The sequence below is a fragment of the Arachis ipaensis genome, chromosome B8 (genome assembly GCF_059453495.1).
Source record: "Arachis ipaensis isolate K30076 ecotype BB chromosome B8, ASM5945349v1, whole genome shotgun sequence".
NCBI classification, from domain to species: Eukaryota; Viridiplantae; Streptophyta; class Magnoliopsida; order Fabales; family Fabaceae; genus Arachis; species Arachis ipaensis.
In genome coordinates this window covers 126730171-126744824 of record NC_142443.1, presented here as the reverse complement: position 1 = coordinate 126744824, position 14654 = coordinate 126730171, and the positions used below count along the sequence as shown (strand labels likewise).

Here is a 14654-nt window from a genome sequence, read left to right as displayed (position 1 = left end):
TTCTTCAACCATTCAAAACAATTTGAGCAGCTCAAATTTTCAAAGATGGGCTGCTCAAGATTTTCATGATCGACTCAACATTAATAAGGTTAGAAAAAAGATGGCTTTTCACATATATAAATAAAGCCTGCCATATAATCTAAGACACAAAAACAAACAAGCAGTGAAAACGTATACTTTTACTCTTATAAATAATATATGTACATGAAATAGTATTATTGAGAACCAGATATAAAATCTCTATTATTGAAATACTTATATTAGAGAATATTAATACTAGAGTCCTTTATTCCTACTTTTCTATTTCATATCTATTCTATCTGTTCTATTTATTTATTTTACAACATATTTTACTTGCTTGTCCATTTAAAAAAAATACTTCTACGTTTTTTAAACACATTTAATGCGTAATCCAAAATAATTCAAAAGCACTCTTCGAATATTTTTATATAAATTTTAAGCATTATAAATAAAAAAATTAGTATTTGCAAATAATTTTAGAACACATCAAATACGATGTAAAAGGATGCAAACATTTCTCAATAATAAGCTCATAGATTTATGAGTTAACGCAAAGGTTAACAAATATGATTCTATCCAACACATTGGAAGAATACTTGGTGGAAGCTGCTTCATTTATTTGAAGTTTCTTCTATCAAAAACATACATACCAGCTCAAAGGCACCAATTAAGACAAATGAACCTCATCGCTGCCATGTAATCACTACCACCTCAACCTTACGTAGTTTTCTTAAGATCTTGAAGTACTAATCGAGCGGCGTTACGTCCTGGTGCCCCCATTACGCCACCGCCAGGATGTGCCCCGCTTCCACATAAGTATAACCCCTGAAGCGGAGTCTTATAATTCGACCTAAGTGCCAAAGCAAAGAAAACACTCACGTAATTATGTATAGGGGAAGCATGCTACAGTTGTAATCAGGATGTGTTTGGAATAAACGAAAGGTTGAGATAAAACACTTAAAAGACAAAATTTGTGTCCATAGACACTAACCAAATGCAATCTGAATGTTGAAGGAAAAAAGAAACAATTAATATCACAAAGCAGTAAAGATTATTTTACCATCCTTTAACAGGTCGCATGAGGAAAAGAGAATCCAATCCCATGGCACCATGAAATATGTTCCCTCCTGCCGAAAATAAAATAAGAGGGGTGAAAATAAAGTTACCAGCCACAACGGTTATACAGGGAGGCATTGCGAAACACTGAATAATTGATGTTTCCTTTGTTCTCTCCTGATTGTATATATCACTCTTAAGTCTTTGTAATCATCTTTTCTTTCGCCATAATCTACACTATACGTCTATACCTACCTAGAAAACAATTATATTGTCTATATCTATATCGACCAATTCCCATTATATATACTAGTTCATTAATATTCTTTGGTGTTCAATTCCATTTCCAAAACTACCCTTAAAATAAAATATATAAGTTACCTAGTGGAAGTTAAAATTATGTTTAACTCAAAATAAAAAGTACATATAATATGAAATAAGTTTCTATAAGCTACAAAATGTAGGGAAATTAAGAATATTATGAAATTAAATATTTTTTAATATATCAAAAACATCAAAATATGTCGTGATGTCCCAGCAAAAAGTTAATAATAATAGCTTTCTTGTGCCAATTATTTGTTTCGAGTTTTTGTGGCCTAGAAAGTGCAGTTTTGCTGACATTTACTAGAACAAATATGAATTGCCTATTAGGTATTTATTTTGGTGACTATAACTTAATTACCTGTCAAACCAATTTCCCTTTCAAGGTCTGGTGGAGTCAACATGTCATAACCAATGACAGATGTACTAAACCCGGGGGCATATTCATCAATCAATTTGAAGCATTTTTGCGCAAATGATTCCTAGGAATAATATAGACACACCATTAACATCAATTCAACTATTAGTTTTAGTAGATGCACATAGCATACAAATGCAGAGTTAATGAAATTCAAACATCTTAAGCAAACTAACTCTATATTCATGATCTTGCCAGTCACCATCCAGTGGTTTGTAGGGAGTATACTGCACAAATAGGTTGATCACATGCATACCTACGGATAAAACAGATTCATAAACCAGATGATACTTATAAAAAAATTAAAAATAAAAAAAGAATACACAAAGAGATGATATCAACATAATTCACATATTATGAAAGGCACAAAACAGATAAATAAACTAGAGTATTGACAGAGAAGCCAAGTTTCTAGTTTTGATTTGAGTAATAAGAATTCATGGAATTCTGAAGATAAAACAAAGTGATATAAATAATGCAAAAAATTTAAGGAAATGAAACCATTTTGCTACAAACAAGCTGCCATCACGAGAGCAAAATGACTATAATTTTTCTTACGAACGGAACATATTAATACACTAATAAATGCAGAGTTTCAACTACCAGGTGGAGATATGGTTTTGTCCAGCGTGGAGGGAATTGTCATTTCAATAACTGGTCTTCGTGATGGCACTCCATTTACAGCATCTTGAGATGCAGAGTGAATCTCTTCCATGCTAAACAGAAACTAAAAAGGGTAAAGAAAGACTGACATGTTCTGAAAATAAATAATCTGCAATTTTCCATATAGATAATGACCACAGCAAATTTACATACTGATCAAACTTTTAAATGACTATTCAATTTAAACATACCTCTCTGAACCAATATGAATTGTGCCAACATGCTGTGGGCCAGCATGAGGATGATTTAACTTGCAACACTCAAATTGAGGCAACTTGTCAACTGCTACATTTATTTTTGTAGTAGCCTGTCTTGATGAATACCAAATAATTGAGATTGACAAATAGTAAATAAATAATGGGGGAAAAAAAAAGACCTTACTTAAAATATCTTCTGATGTCCACAATTTTAGTTAACCTATGGGGGAAAAGGAAATTTCTATAGTGAGTTAAAATCTGTTTTTCTTGTCTTAATATTTATGTCCTGTAATGGGTAGCATAGAACAAGTAGGTTAAAAGCACATCTCATGATTTAAAAAAAAAAAAAAAAAAGCAAGCCCTAGTTGGTTAAAATTAAATGCATCATGTTAGCCACTTGTATTCCACCACAACTATCCCAGCATCATCTGATTAATATATGTTATTCCTTGTCGACATGTCATTTTCTCATTGCTGAATTCCCAGCATCCCTGATTAGTGAACAACGCATAAACATGCAGTTTACATATAATTTAACGTTACCTATTAAGCTCAGCTACACACAACAGAAATTAGAAAATAAGGGTATTAAAATTATAAACTGAGATATAGAGTAAAAAAACTTACAGAACTATAGTCAGAATGCTTAATCGCACGAACAAAATCATCCGGAAGGGCATCATTAGGTACTAATTCCTAATTCATATAATCAGATATTGTAAATTAATAACAAATATGGGTGTGGAAGAAGCCAATGTCTGAAGACAGATTGAGAATTCACCATGAAAGTTCTATATGGAGTTGCATTAGAAAGAACAATTGAAGAATGCACTTTGGTACCATCAGCCAAAATCACCTGTATGTAAGCCATCTCCAGAAAATTCATTTTTTATTATGTCTTTAAAATTCCCTTTGATCGAGGAAACTCTCAAACAATACTAACCCCACAGACAGTGCTAGAGTCTTCAATCAACAACTGAGATACCTAAAAAAATACCAGATATGACCGAGTGGTTAGAGAATTGGGGACAAAAAGAGAGAGGGGGGAGGTGGAAGGGGCTGATAAGAAACATTTATCCTCCTCTCAGTCCAATTTATTTTTTTCGTAATACTGATAAAAGAAAAAAAAGAACTGAAATTTTGTAGCATGATTTTGGTGTTGATGTTGTGATTTGAATAATAAGAAATAAAATTAGTGAACAAGGTCTTTCCTTACATCTCCTGGGATACATAGATATAACACTTGAAACTTCAATTTTTCACACGACACTTCACTCCCCTAAAAGGCTAAAACAATGTTAACTTCTATTAACATTAATTTACTAAATTCATAATTTATCCTTAATTCATTATTAATTAGAAAGCCCCAAGACCCTCAACCTTACTTTCCAGTTTATCCATTGAAACCACCCGCACCCTCACCTTTTTCTTTTGTCCACCATAGCTCTTTACTCAACTGGAGAACCAGTGACCACGATTAAATGATTATGTGATATTACTTGCCTAGAACTTACAAAAGGCTATCATGACTATTTCCCCTGTAATGTGGCACTTCTAAAATACCTGTCAATTTCCACAGGTGTTTTACTTTCGTAGCTTCAACTCATTTGGGCCACGACAATTTTTTTCTTTTAAAAATAAATAAATTTATGGTTGCAGTTAGGATCCAATGGAATCAGGGCACAACTATAAATATCAGAATTGACGAATGAAACTTCCTAACAAGAGAGCACATTTGAAAGCCTTGTAACAAGAGAGAGAGAGAGAGAGAAGCAAGGGTGGAATAAGCTAATAGATATTCTCCAAGACACACCTCAGAATTGGTTACAATATGTGCTCCAGCTTCCATAGCAGCATTACAAATAGCCTTCGATATTGAGCCCATTCCACCTTCAACATATCTACGTAGACCAAAAAAAAAGGTAGCCAATTAATAATTTGCAGCCTATACTAGGAACACATATTTCAAAAATGTTAGTTCAGAGAAAGGAATTAGCAACAAATTTATTGATTTTTCCAGGATTTTATATTAACATGGGTGTTGGTGTGCATATGTAATATCAGTTTTGATGTATATGGTACAGTGAAAAAAAAAATCAAATATAGAGCATATAATGATTAACTTGATGACAGGGACAAAGAGAAGCATACTTCTCATAAAGGGGTGTGAAGGAGTTTTTAACAGAATACCAGTAATGTGTAACACTTGAAATATGATCAGAATAAACAAATCTAGCATATTCATTGATGTGAACAAAGTTAAAGCTTGAAATGGAAAAACCAACTCTTTGTAGGACCTTTTGCTTCATACATGTTAAAGGAATGAGTTGCGCATTTTGTTTTTTTTAAGGGTGGTGGATGCGGAGTGGGGGGTGGGGGTGTTGTAAAGAAAAATGAGGCTTTAGCTTATTCTCTTTCACAGCCTGCCCAAGCTGCTTAAACCTGACGTGCTTAAGCAAATAAGTTAACAATTCTTATATAAGGCAACATGAACCCTTATTCTGAGATAGAATCAGTGCCTTTCTAGAATAACCTTGTCAGCTACGTGAACTTTCATACACTGCAAACCATGTAATGACACATTGACAGTTTGCCACTTATCTATGTGATTTCTTGTCATTTGTGAATTTCTGTTAGTTATGATTCCCTTCTCAGAATAACTACGCATACCATTCACAAAATGTTATATGTAAACTTTAATTTGGATTGATCTATATCTATCATTAAAATTTTGAAAATAACATTTTTCCATTCTTAAGATTCACAGTATAAAGATATCAACATAGCAAGATACATACGACCAGACTCCACGATCCCCACCAGTTTCTCCCATAACATGATGTAGTAGAACATAACCACTTCCTGGGGTATGGACACTGGCCTGCACAACAGTTTTAGAAGCACCATACACACATGTATATTCCATGAAACATGACAAAGTAACAGTGCTGCATTAAATAAGAGGACGTTGAGTAGCAATAATTACTCTAATTGTTTCACTCTCAAAGAACAATGGAGAAATTCGTATATCCTTTCATTGTTAAAATGTTTTTCATTGGAAAGACTTTTAACACTAAAGGTAAACTGCTCTTACTGTGCTTCCAATCACAGCATCTGTTGCAAGGGTAGCCTTCAGAACATCTGTCTGCACAAACAGTATCAGGCAAATATTAAGCCACCAAAACAAGGGTTAACAAAGAAACTACAAATTAAAGAAATCATTTAATAGCACCAAATCACATGGGAACAGTGATCAACAGATTGCACGGAAATAAATGTCAATACTCAATATGTTGGGTATGAAGTGTTAATGGGGTCTTTGTATATATAAGAAACAAGTATGATGGTATGCAACAGTGTTCACAACAGATAAGTGCATCCAGTTTTAGTTGAAACTTTAAAGTGTCTGAGACAAGTTACAAACTAAACTCTCATGAGTTCATGATTTGAGTATATAAAAATGAGGTAACTCAAACAACAGCAACAAGAACAAAGTCTTATCCCATTAGATGGGAGTGGCTAATCAACTGAAGTCATTGCACCCGATTACGATTTGAGTACGTAAAAATGAGGTAACTCATAAACATATATGTATAATCTGATATTTTGGGTCAAACTCTGATATCGCTAATTCTCAATCCTACTTGCCAGTTTACAGGTCTAGACTTACACTTGATTTGTTTCCAAAATGTACAATTGTGGACAATTTTATTAGATACTTGAGTCAACTTGCCTATGTTATGCAGTACAAAACAACCTACAAACAACCTGATAGAAACAGGTTTGGCTTCGTTTATAGGAGGAAAGGTAAGGAGTTGATGGGCCGATTTTTCACTGCTTTCACTGCTTAATTCCTAATTTTGCTGGATGGCTGTTTGTTGGTCCTTTTAAGCTAGTTTAGCAGGTTTAGGAGCAATAGTGCTAGGCCTAGCTGCTGCCTATAAGTGCTAGGGGTTAGTTAGTTTTTAGTTAGTTAGAAGATTCTGTTCAGTTTGTTAGTTCAAGAGAGGGAAAATTCTCTCCACAGTTGGTAGTTCCAACAGTGTACTCCAATAAGGGATTGTGATTTGCAATCCCTAGTTCATCAATAAAATCCCCTAATTCTGCTAGATCCCTGATCCTATCACAACCTATGTCATGCATAGCTTTATCAAGCTGAATTTATACATTATATTTACTCTTATGTTTTGTCAAACTACAAACAACCTACATGCAAAGTTAAGAAGATTACAACAATTGAGTGATGCTAAGTAATGTTTTTATTATATTTATTTACCTATATGTGTTAGAAAGTTAACATCTGCAATATCAATCAGGAATATTGTTTATTAGATAATATTTTTTATGTATGCCAACTCCTACAAGCCCATGACTTTTGAGTGGAGTTTGCAGCTCAAGTTTGTGGATATCTTACAAAAGACACACTCATAAAAGACACTCAATGAGCAAAAGTCTGAAACTTCAAGAATCTAGAAGATATATGCTCAGTTGTAATGTACAAAGTCCAAGAGCTTGGCAATGAAGGAAAATGAAAAGAGATGAAGACTACAAGGTTACCTCAAACCAGTTGTTCAAAACTTTGGAAGCCGGAGCTAATAAAAGGTCCATGAATTCCCTGCCATGTAAAGTAGTAAATATTATAAATATTGATGTTTTAGCCTCGAGTTCATAGTTTCACAAAACTAGCTATTAATATCATGAAACTTATTAGTTTGCTATTCCTAACAATGCCAGCTTGTCATGGATACAAACAACTTCCTGTTGGAGAAACAAATACTTACACCATCTCCTTTTGCCCCAAGGAGGATGCTTGTCGTAGACAACTTGCCCAAAATACTGAATTCTGTAATTTATTCTTCAGTTGTTCATTAAGTGATGATTTATGCTGCAAGGATTCAGGAGGAGACGAATCCAGCACCAGATCCATGAATTTACAGAAATTCTCAAGCTGATTCTCATATCTAAATTCCAAAAAAAGGGGAAAAGGGGTGAAAGACAGACAGATTCTTGTTAAATGGGAAACACACAGTTTATCCAGCTTAGATGTTTAATCAGGAAATGAAAAAAGAATGCCAACATCTTTCCAACTCAGTCAAATGAAGTTCAAGTAAACCTTCTCTTCTCAACTGATCAAAGAAACAATATTTTGATTTTTAAGTTTGTATAAAGAAGATGAGCATTAAAGCAACATTGAAGTTGTTGCCTTGTAATTCGAAGGGATAAAAACTATGTGCATCTACTCTCTTTAAACGGCACTAGGTAGGAGCTTTGTGCACTGAGCTCCCTTTTATAATTAAAATATGCATATCTATCCCCTACTAACTGTAGTCTTTAAGTCAGAAGATTTTCAGCAACAGTCAAACGGACACAAATTTCAAAAAATAATAATTAAAAATAATGAAACAAAATACAAATTTGGGGTTTAGGCTGAGCTTGTAATATTTTTTTTTGTCAACTGCTCGTATGATTATAAGCTTTTTCCAAAAAACATTATCAAAGTGTTTTTTTTTCCCTTACTTCTGCTATCATTTCTTTTCCATTGAATTCCAAAGTAAGTACAAAAGGTGTGTTCTCACAAGTTTATCACGGTTTGACCATAAGACTGCAAAGTCTCTCCATAACAGTTGCTAATTACCTTAATGAACCTTTTTTGTGGATTCCTATAATTGTTCATTGAAAATAAAAATTTCTCCAAATTCTCACTATAATTCAGTAAAACATTTTAAAACTTTTGTTTTTTGTAAAAAGTTTTGTACTACTATCCCAAAATAGATATATATTTAGTAGCTCTTTTGAAAGTTACATTCAAATGAAAAAATTTTATAGATAAACTATCAGTTTAACTCCAAAAAGATTATGATGTTGGCAATTTAGTAAAGACATACTCGAATGACCCTATAACAACTTTTAAGAAAATATACAAAAATCTAAGTAGATATAGCAGTACTTTTGGCATTTAGGAAAAAAAAATTCAGTCAAGCCTATTGTTTCTTCCAAAAACTAAATTGCCAATTTCACAAGAGTAATAATGCTAGGGAGGCAAATTTTTTCAATTTTTTCAGTCAATTTCACAAGTGCCTTTTTTTCTTCTCTCTTACTCCAATCAATACTCGTCCTTTTTTTCATCTCTCTTATTTTCTGAATTGAACTGAAAATAAAAAACAAAAACAAAAACGAAAAAAGGAAGAGCACCTTGGATAAGCATCTGCATCTTTAAGCGAGAACTTGGAAATCTCAGAATGATTGAGACCTTTATCGGGGCCCAAGAGTAGGTACCGTCCGTCGAGGCAAGGCGTAAAAGAGGACGGATTCCTCTTCAGAAGCTTCAAGCCGTGTTTCGGAAGTTCAAGTTCTTTGATGACTGAGGGACGCAAGAGGCTCTGCAGGTAACTGCACCGGGAGAACTTGAACCCTGGGACCAGCTCCTCCGTCACAGCGGCGCCTCCGATCACGTGGCGGCGCTCTAAGACTGCCACGGAGAGACCGCCACGAGCAAGGTAGGCGGCTGCTGTGAGGCCGTTGTGGCCGCCGCCGATTATCAGCGCATCCCATTTCCTGCCCTTCAGTGTTGCATTGGCAGCGCTGCTGAGGCTTCTTGGCCGCATTAGGTTGTTACTTTGGTTGATGTGTTTATAAAGAAGGAAAGGATTTTGTATTTCCGGCGCTAGGTGAGGGCGAGACGTTGGTCGCTTTTCGTTCCGTAAGGACGGAAACAAATAACAGTACTGAGTACACTGAGTAAAACTAGTGAGCGTGATAGACACATCGACAATGTCATTTTTGAGTATCTAAATTTACTATTCTTATTGTACCAACTTTGTATATGGTGAAATCTTCCTTGTAGAAATGCAGTGTATGCTATACTATGCGATAAATATTCTATTAAAGGGACAAAATCTGTCTTGGTTCAGTCTATATGCGATAAATGCAGTCTATATGCAGTGTATAGTTCACGTGATGAGGTTAATAAATCAATATATTATTAGTAGTAATTATATCAGCATAATTGTGGGCTTATAAGTTCGATTTTTTCAGGACAAAAGAGTGGGTTTACAGTAAAACATATAATATCTTTTGGACAATTTACTTTTTCGATATTTATTTATGGCATTTTAGTTCTTCTAAAATATTTTTTTCTGTCTTTAAAAAATATTTTATTAGTTTTATCGTTTTGATATGATAAAAAATTTAGAGTTGTATATTTCATTATTTTTAGAGTAATTATTAAAAGTAGTAATTAATCCTTTTATATATATATATATATATATATATATATATATATATATATATATATATATATATGTTCATATCTTAGCCCCAAAACATAAAGCAGGTCCAATACGGTTAAAAGGTCCAATCCAGTAGGACAGCCTCGTCTATATATCCGACCTCTTCTAAGAGGTCGGAATAGATTAACACAGGCAACCCGCACGTAACCAAGTGAGTAATTGTCTCTCAAAATCTCTCACCCACTTATAGAAAGGAGATTTCAACAACTCTAAGATAAAGGGACGGTTATTCACCATCAGAAGTGGAACTAATTCAGCAGTGGTTATTGGTTCGTCCCCTATAAATACACTGACACACTCAGGTAAACTTAAGTTCCAATACACTAAAACCTGCTAAGGCCCTTGCTGACTCAGGCATCGGAGTATTTTGCAAGTACCACCCCTCCCCCCCCCCCCCCCATTCCCACTAACAACTTGGATGACGGTCACAAGACGTGGGACAAGTTGGGGAATACTCCATTGAGGATTTAGGCCTCACTCGCAAACACAAAGGCAACCCAGTTTCAGGTAACCCCGGAACATTGGCGCCGTTGCCGGGGACCTGGAGATCGACACTCAAAGGCGGACGACCAACGTGAAAACGGACATACTGCGTCTGAGTCAGACCAAGAATATCAAGACATGGTCAACAACGACCAAGCCTTAGTAATACCCCAGCCAAGAATGGAGGAGCCGCATGGGGAGGGTCCCTCCGACAACCAAAGTAGAATCCTATCCGAAGTTCGCCGCCCCGATGGGGAAAGACAGCCTCACGGCACCGACCTCATGGGATGGCTACAAGGATATCAGGACCGACTTGAGCAGATGGAACAGGAGTTAGAGCGACAACGCGAAGCGGAGAGAAGCTTGAAGAGAGAAATCAAAAGGCGAAGGGAGTTGGAGGACAAGCTCTCAAAGGTAGAGTCCAACCTTCGCAATAAGGATTCTCGTACTACTCGGGAAGATAGTCCACTGGGAGGAGAAGATCCGTTTACTGAGGATATCATGAGGGCTAGAGTTCCTAAAATTTTCAAAAGCCCTTACATGAACCTATATGACGAGACAACTAACCCAAAGCACCACCTCAACAATTTCAAAAGTCGGATGTACTTAGCAGATGCCTCGGACGCTACTCACTGCAAGGCCTTTCCGACAACATTGACTAAAGCAGCCATGAAGTGGTTCGACAGCCTGCCCCCAAGGTCGGTATCTAGTTTCGACGATCTCTCATGCAAATTCCTTACCCGGTTTTCGATCCAGAAAGACAAGGTCAAGCATGCACCTAGCCTACTCGGAGTAAAACAGGAGGTCGGAGAACCCCCGAGAGACTACATTAAAAGATTCAACAAAACATGCTTGGAAATCTAAGACCTGCCTACGGAGGCGGTAATAATGGGACTTGTCAATGGTCTCCGAGAAGGACCATTTTTCCAGTCCATATTAAAGAGGCATCTAACTTCTTTAAATGATGTACAAGAGTGAGCTGAAAAGTACATCAATATGGAAGAAAACGCCAGGTTACGAGAGCCGAGTTGGCAATTAGGGCACCCTCAACATTTGAAGAAAAAAGAGAGAGAGCCCAAGAGAAAAGAAGAAGTCGAGCCTGAGAAGCCCAGAAGATACCACACGTACACTCCGCTACGAGTTTCCTTAGTGGATGTCTATAGGGAAATCTGTCACACCGAGAAGCTTCCTCCTCCGCGTCCCATTAAGAACAAGAAAGGGGGAAGTTGTAATGAATATTGTGAATACCACAAGTTGTACGGGCATTCCACAAATGATTACTACGACCTAAAAAATGTGATAGAAAAGCTGGCCAGGGAAGGTCGGTTGGATAGATATCTCATAGAAAGGTCGGACAATCATGGAAAAAGAAAAAGAGATGATGAAGACCATGAGCGGAGAGGTCCGCCCCTACAGACTCCAGAACGACACATTCATATGATATCAGGAGGATTCGCTGGAGGGGGCTGACCAAGTCGTCTCGGAAAAGGCATTTGAAAGAAGTCTACCAAGTCGGAGATAATGAACCCGACCTTCCCACAATTTCCTTCACCAAAGAAGATGGGCAGGGAATCATACCCGGTCATGACGACCCGGTGGTAATCACAATGATTCTCAATGCTCATCTACACAGAACTCTGGTGGATCAAGGGAGTTCAGCCGACATATTGTTCAAGCCGGCATTTTATAAGCTGGGACTAGACGAGAAGGAGCTAAAAGCTTACCCAGATACACTCTTTGGGTTGGGAGATGCTCCTATCACGCCACTAGATTCATCTTCCTACACAACTTTTGGAAGGGGGATGAAGTCTAAGACTTTAAGCATCGACTTTATTGTTGTCGATGTAGTCTCCGCCTACAATGTTCTGATAGGTTGGACAACGCTAAACCGACTAGGAGCGGTTGTTTCTACCCCTCACCTCTGCATGAAGTTTCCAACACAAGAAGGGATTGTTACCATTAGAAGAGATCAGAAGCTGGCAAGGAAGTGTTATAATGAGAGCCTAAACCTAAGGGGTAAAGGCAAGGAGGTTAATACGATTGAACTCGGCGAAGTCGAGTAAGAGAAGAATTACGACCACAGCTGGGAGAAAAAATAGAAAAAGTCTAGATCTGGCAAGAAGCTGGGAGAAATATCAATATAGGAGCTAATTTAGCAGAAGAACTGAAGTAAAAGCTCGTAAAACTCATACAAGAAAACTCCGACCTCTTTGTCTGGAAAGCCTCCGACATGCCCAGAATCGATCCTAAGTTTATGTCACACAGGCTATCCGTCTACCCAGGATCTTGACCTGTCCAACAAGGAAGACGAAAGCTCGGGTCAGAATGAGCTCAAGTGGTTGAAAAGCAAGTACAAGACTTGCTAGAAGCCGGATTTTTCAGGGAAGTCAAGTACCCAGCATGGTTGGCAAATATGGTATTGGTCAAAAAGCATAATGGAAATTGGAGGATGTGTGTCGATTATACCGACCTCAACAAAGCATGTCCAAAAGACCCATATCCTCTGCCCAACATAGACTCTCTAGTAGATTCTAGCTCGGGGTACCAATATCTATTATTCATGGATGCTTACTCATGTTACAACCAAATACCGATATACAAGTCGGACCAGGAGAAGACATCTTTCATCACACCTAGAGCAAATTATTGCTACGTGGTCATGCCATTTGGATTAAAAAATGCAAGGGCCACCTATCAAAAGTTGATGAATAAGGTGTTCACACCTCACCTCGGAAGCCTAATGGAAGTGTATGTGGATGATATGCTGGTAAAAACCAAGGATGAGACTAGCCTCCTGACCGACCTTTCGCAAGTCTTTGATACTGTAAGGAAGCATGGGATAAGGCTAAATCCTATCAAATACACCTTTGCAGTGGAAGCTGGAAAATTCCTAGGATTCATGTTGACACAAAAGGGAATTGAGGCTAACCCCGATAAGTGCAGATCAATCTTAGAGATGAAAGTCCGACTTGTTTAAGGGAAGTTCAGCAGCTGAATGGTCGCCTTGCAGCTCTATCTAGATTCTTGGCAGGATCAGCATTGAGATTCCTACCACTTTTTTCACTACTTAGAAAAGGATGCCAGTTCGAATAGACCCCTGAATGTAAAGAGGCCTTTCAAGAGTTCAAAAAGTTTCTGAGCCGGCTTCCTATCCTTACTCGGCCAAAAACAGGGGAGGAACTCGTATTATACTTAGCTGTCGCTGAGAAGGCTGTAGCATCAGTGTTGATACGAGAAGATGAGGTCGGACAGCATCCCATCTACTTCACTAGCAAAGTGTCACAAGGTCCCAAGCTAAGGTACCAGAAGCTTGAAACATTTGTATATGCTTTAATCGTAGCATCTAGAAGGCTACAACTTTATTTCCAGGCTCATACCATAAGAGTCCGAACGAACCAGCCTATGAAGCAGATCCTTCAAAAAAACGGATATTGCAGGCAGAATGGTTCAATGGGCTATAGAGCTATCCGAGTTCGACCTGAAATACGAAACTCGGACAGCAATCAAAGCCCAATGTCTCATCGACTTTGTCGCAGAATACACAGGCGATCAGAGCGAAACCTCCACGACCTGGGAGCTCTATCTAGACGGATCCTCTAATAAGGTCAGAAGTGGAGCCAGCATAATATTGGTCAATGAAGAAGGTACTCAGATAGAGATGTCCTTAAAATTTGAGTTCCACGCTTCCAACAACCAGTCCGAATATGAAGCTCTGATCACAGGGCTAAAACTTGCTAAAGAAGTCGGTGCTAACAAGGTAATAATTTTCAGTGACTCTCAAATAGTAACTTCTCAAATGAATGGAGAGTAGCAGGCAAAAGATCTCAACATGAAAAGGTACTTGGAAAAAATGCTAGAGCATCTCAGGCAATTCTTAGAAACCGAGGTTAGGCACATAACTCAGGAACTCAACAGCCAAGTTAATACTCTCTCCAAGCTAGCAAGTACCAAGCCAGGAGAAAATAATAGATTAAAAGACCCAAAATATAAGCCAGGGCCAATGCGGTTAAAAGGCCCAATCCAGTAGGACGGCCTCGTCTACGTGAGATTGGAATAGATTAACACAGGCAGCTCGCACGTAACCAAGTGAGCAACTGCCTCCCAGAATCTCTCACCCACTTCTAGAAAAGAGATCTCAACAACCCTAAGATAAAAGGGACGGTTATCCACCATCAGAGGTGGAAATACTTCAGCGGTGGTTATTGG

General features: G+C 37.4%; 2 protein-coding genes across 2 annotated transcripts; one reads left to right on the top strand and one right to left on the bottom strand.

Annotated features, from left to right (window-relative positions):
• Positions 1-495: 495 nt before the first annotated feature.
• On the bottom strand, positions 496-9662 carry LOC107613521 (uncharacterized). The gene is made up of 15 exons (XM_016315564.3): positions 8869-9662; positions 7458-7637; positions 7234-7291; positions 5771-5821; positions 5475-5557; positions 4490-4577; positions 3620-3661; positions 3458-3532; positions 3304-3372; positions 2671-2786; positions 2420-2532; positions 1993-2072; positions 1760-1880; positions 1082-1148; positions 496-871 (listed from the first exon to the last, which is right to left on the bottom strand). Exons 1-15 carry the CDS (start codon positions 9279-9281, stop codon positions 739-741), a joined length of 1689 nt encoding a protein of 562 aa, XP_016171050.1. The 5' UTR covers positions 9282-9662; the 3' UTR covers positions 496-738.
• Positions 9663-13890: 4228 nt separating this feature from the next.
• On the top strand, positions 13891-14259 carry LOC148549787 (uncharacterized). The gene has a single exon (XM_088495784.1). It carries the CDS (start codon positions 13891-13893, stop codon positions 14257-14259), a length of 369 nt encoding a protein of 122 aa, XP_088351910.1.
• Positions 14260-14654: the final 395 nt, after the last annotated feature.

Excerpts from the sequence above, each read along its gene's own strand:
- LOC107613521 (XM_016315564.3), bottom strand. The coding sequence starts at position 9,281 with ATGCGGCCAAGAAGCCTCAGCAGCGCTGCCAATGCAACACTGAAGGGC. Across the intron at positions 7,638-8,868 it reads GATGCAGATGCTTATCCAAG|ATATGAGAATCAGCTTGAGA; the intron begins GTGCTCTTCCTT and ends TTTGGAATTTAG. Across the intron at positions 2,533-2,670 it reads ATTCATATTGGTTCAGAGAG|CATGGAAGAGATTCACTCTG; the intron begins GTATGTTTAAAT and ends GTTTCTGTTTAG.
- LOC148549787 (XM_088495784.1), top strand. The coding sequence starts at position 13,891 with ATGGTTCAATGGGCTATAGAGCTATCCGAGTTCGACCTGAAATACGAA.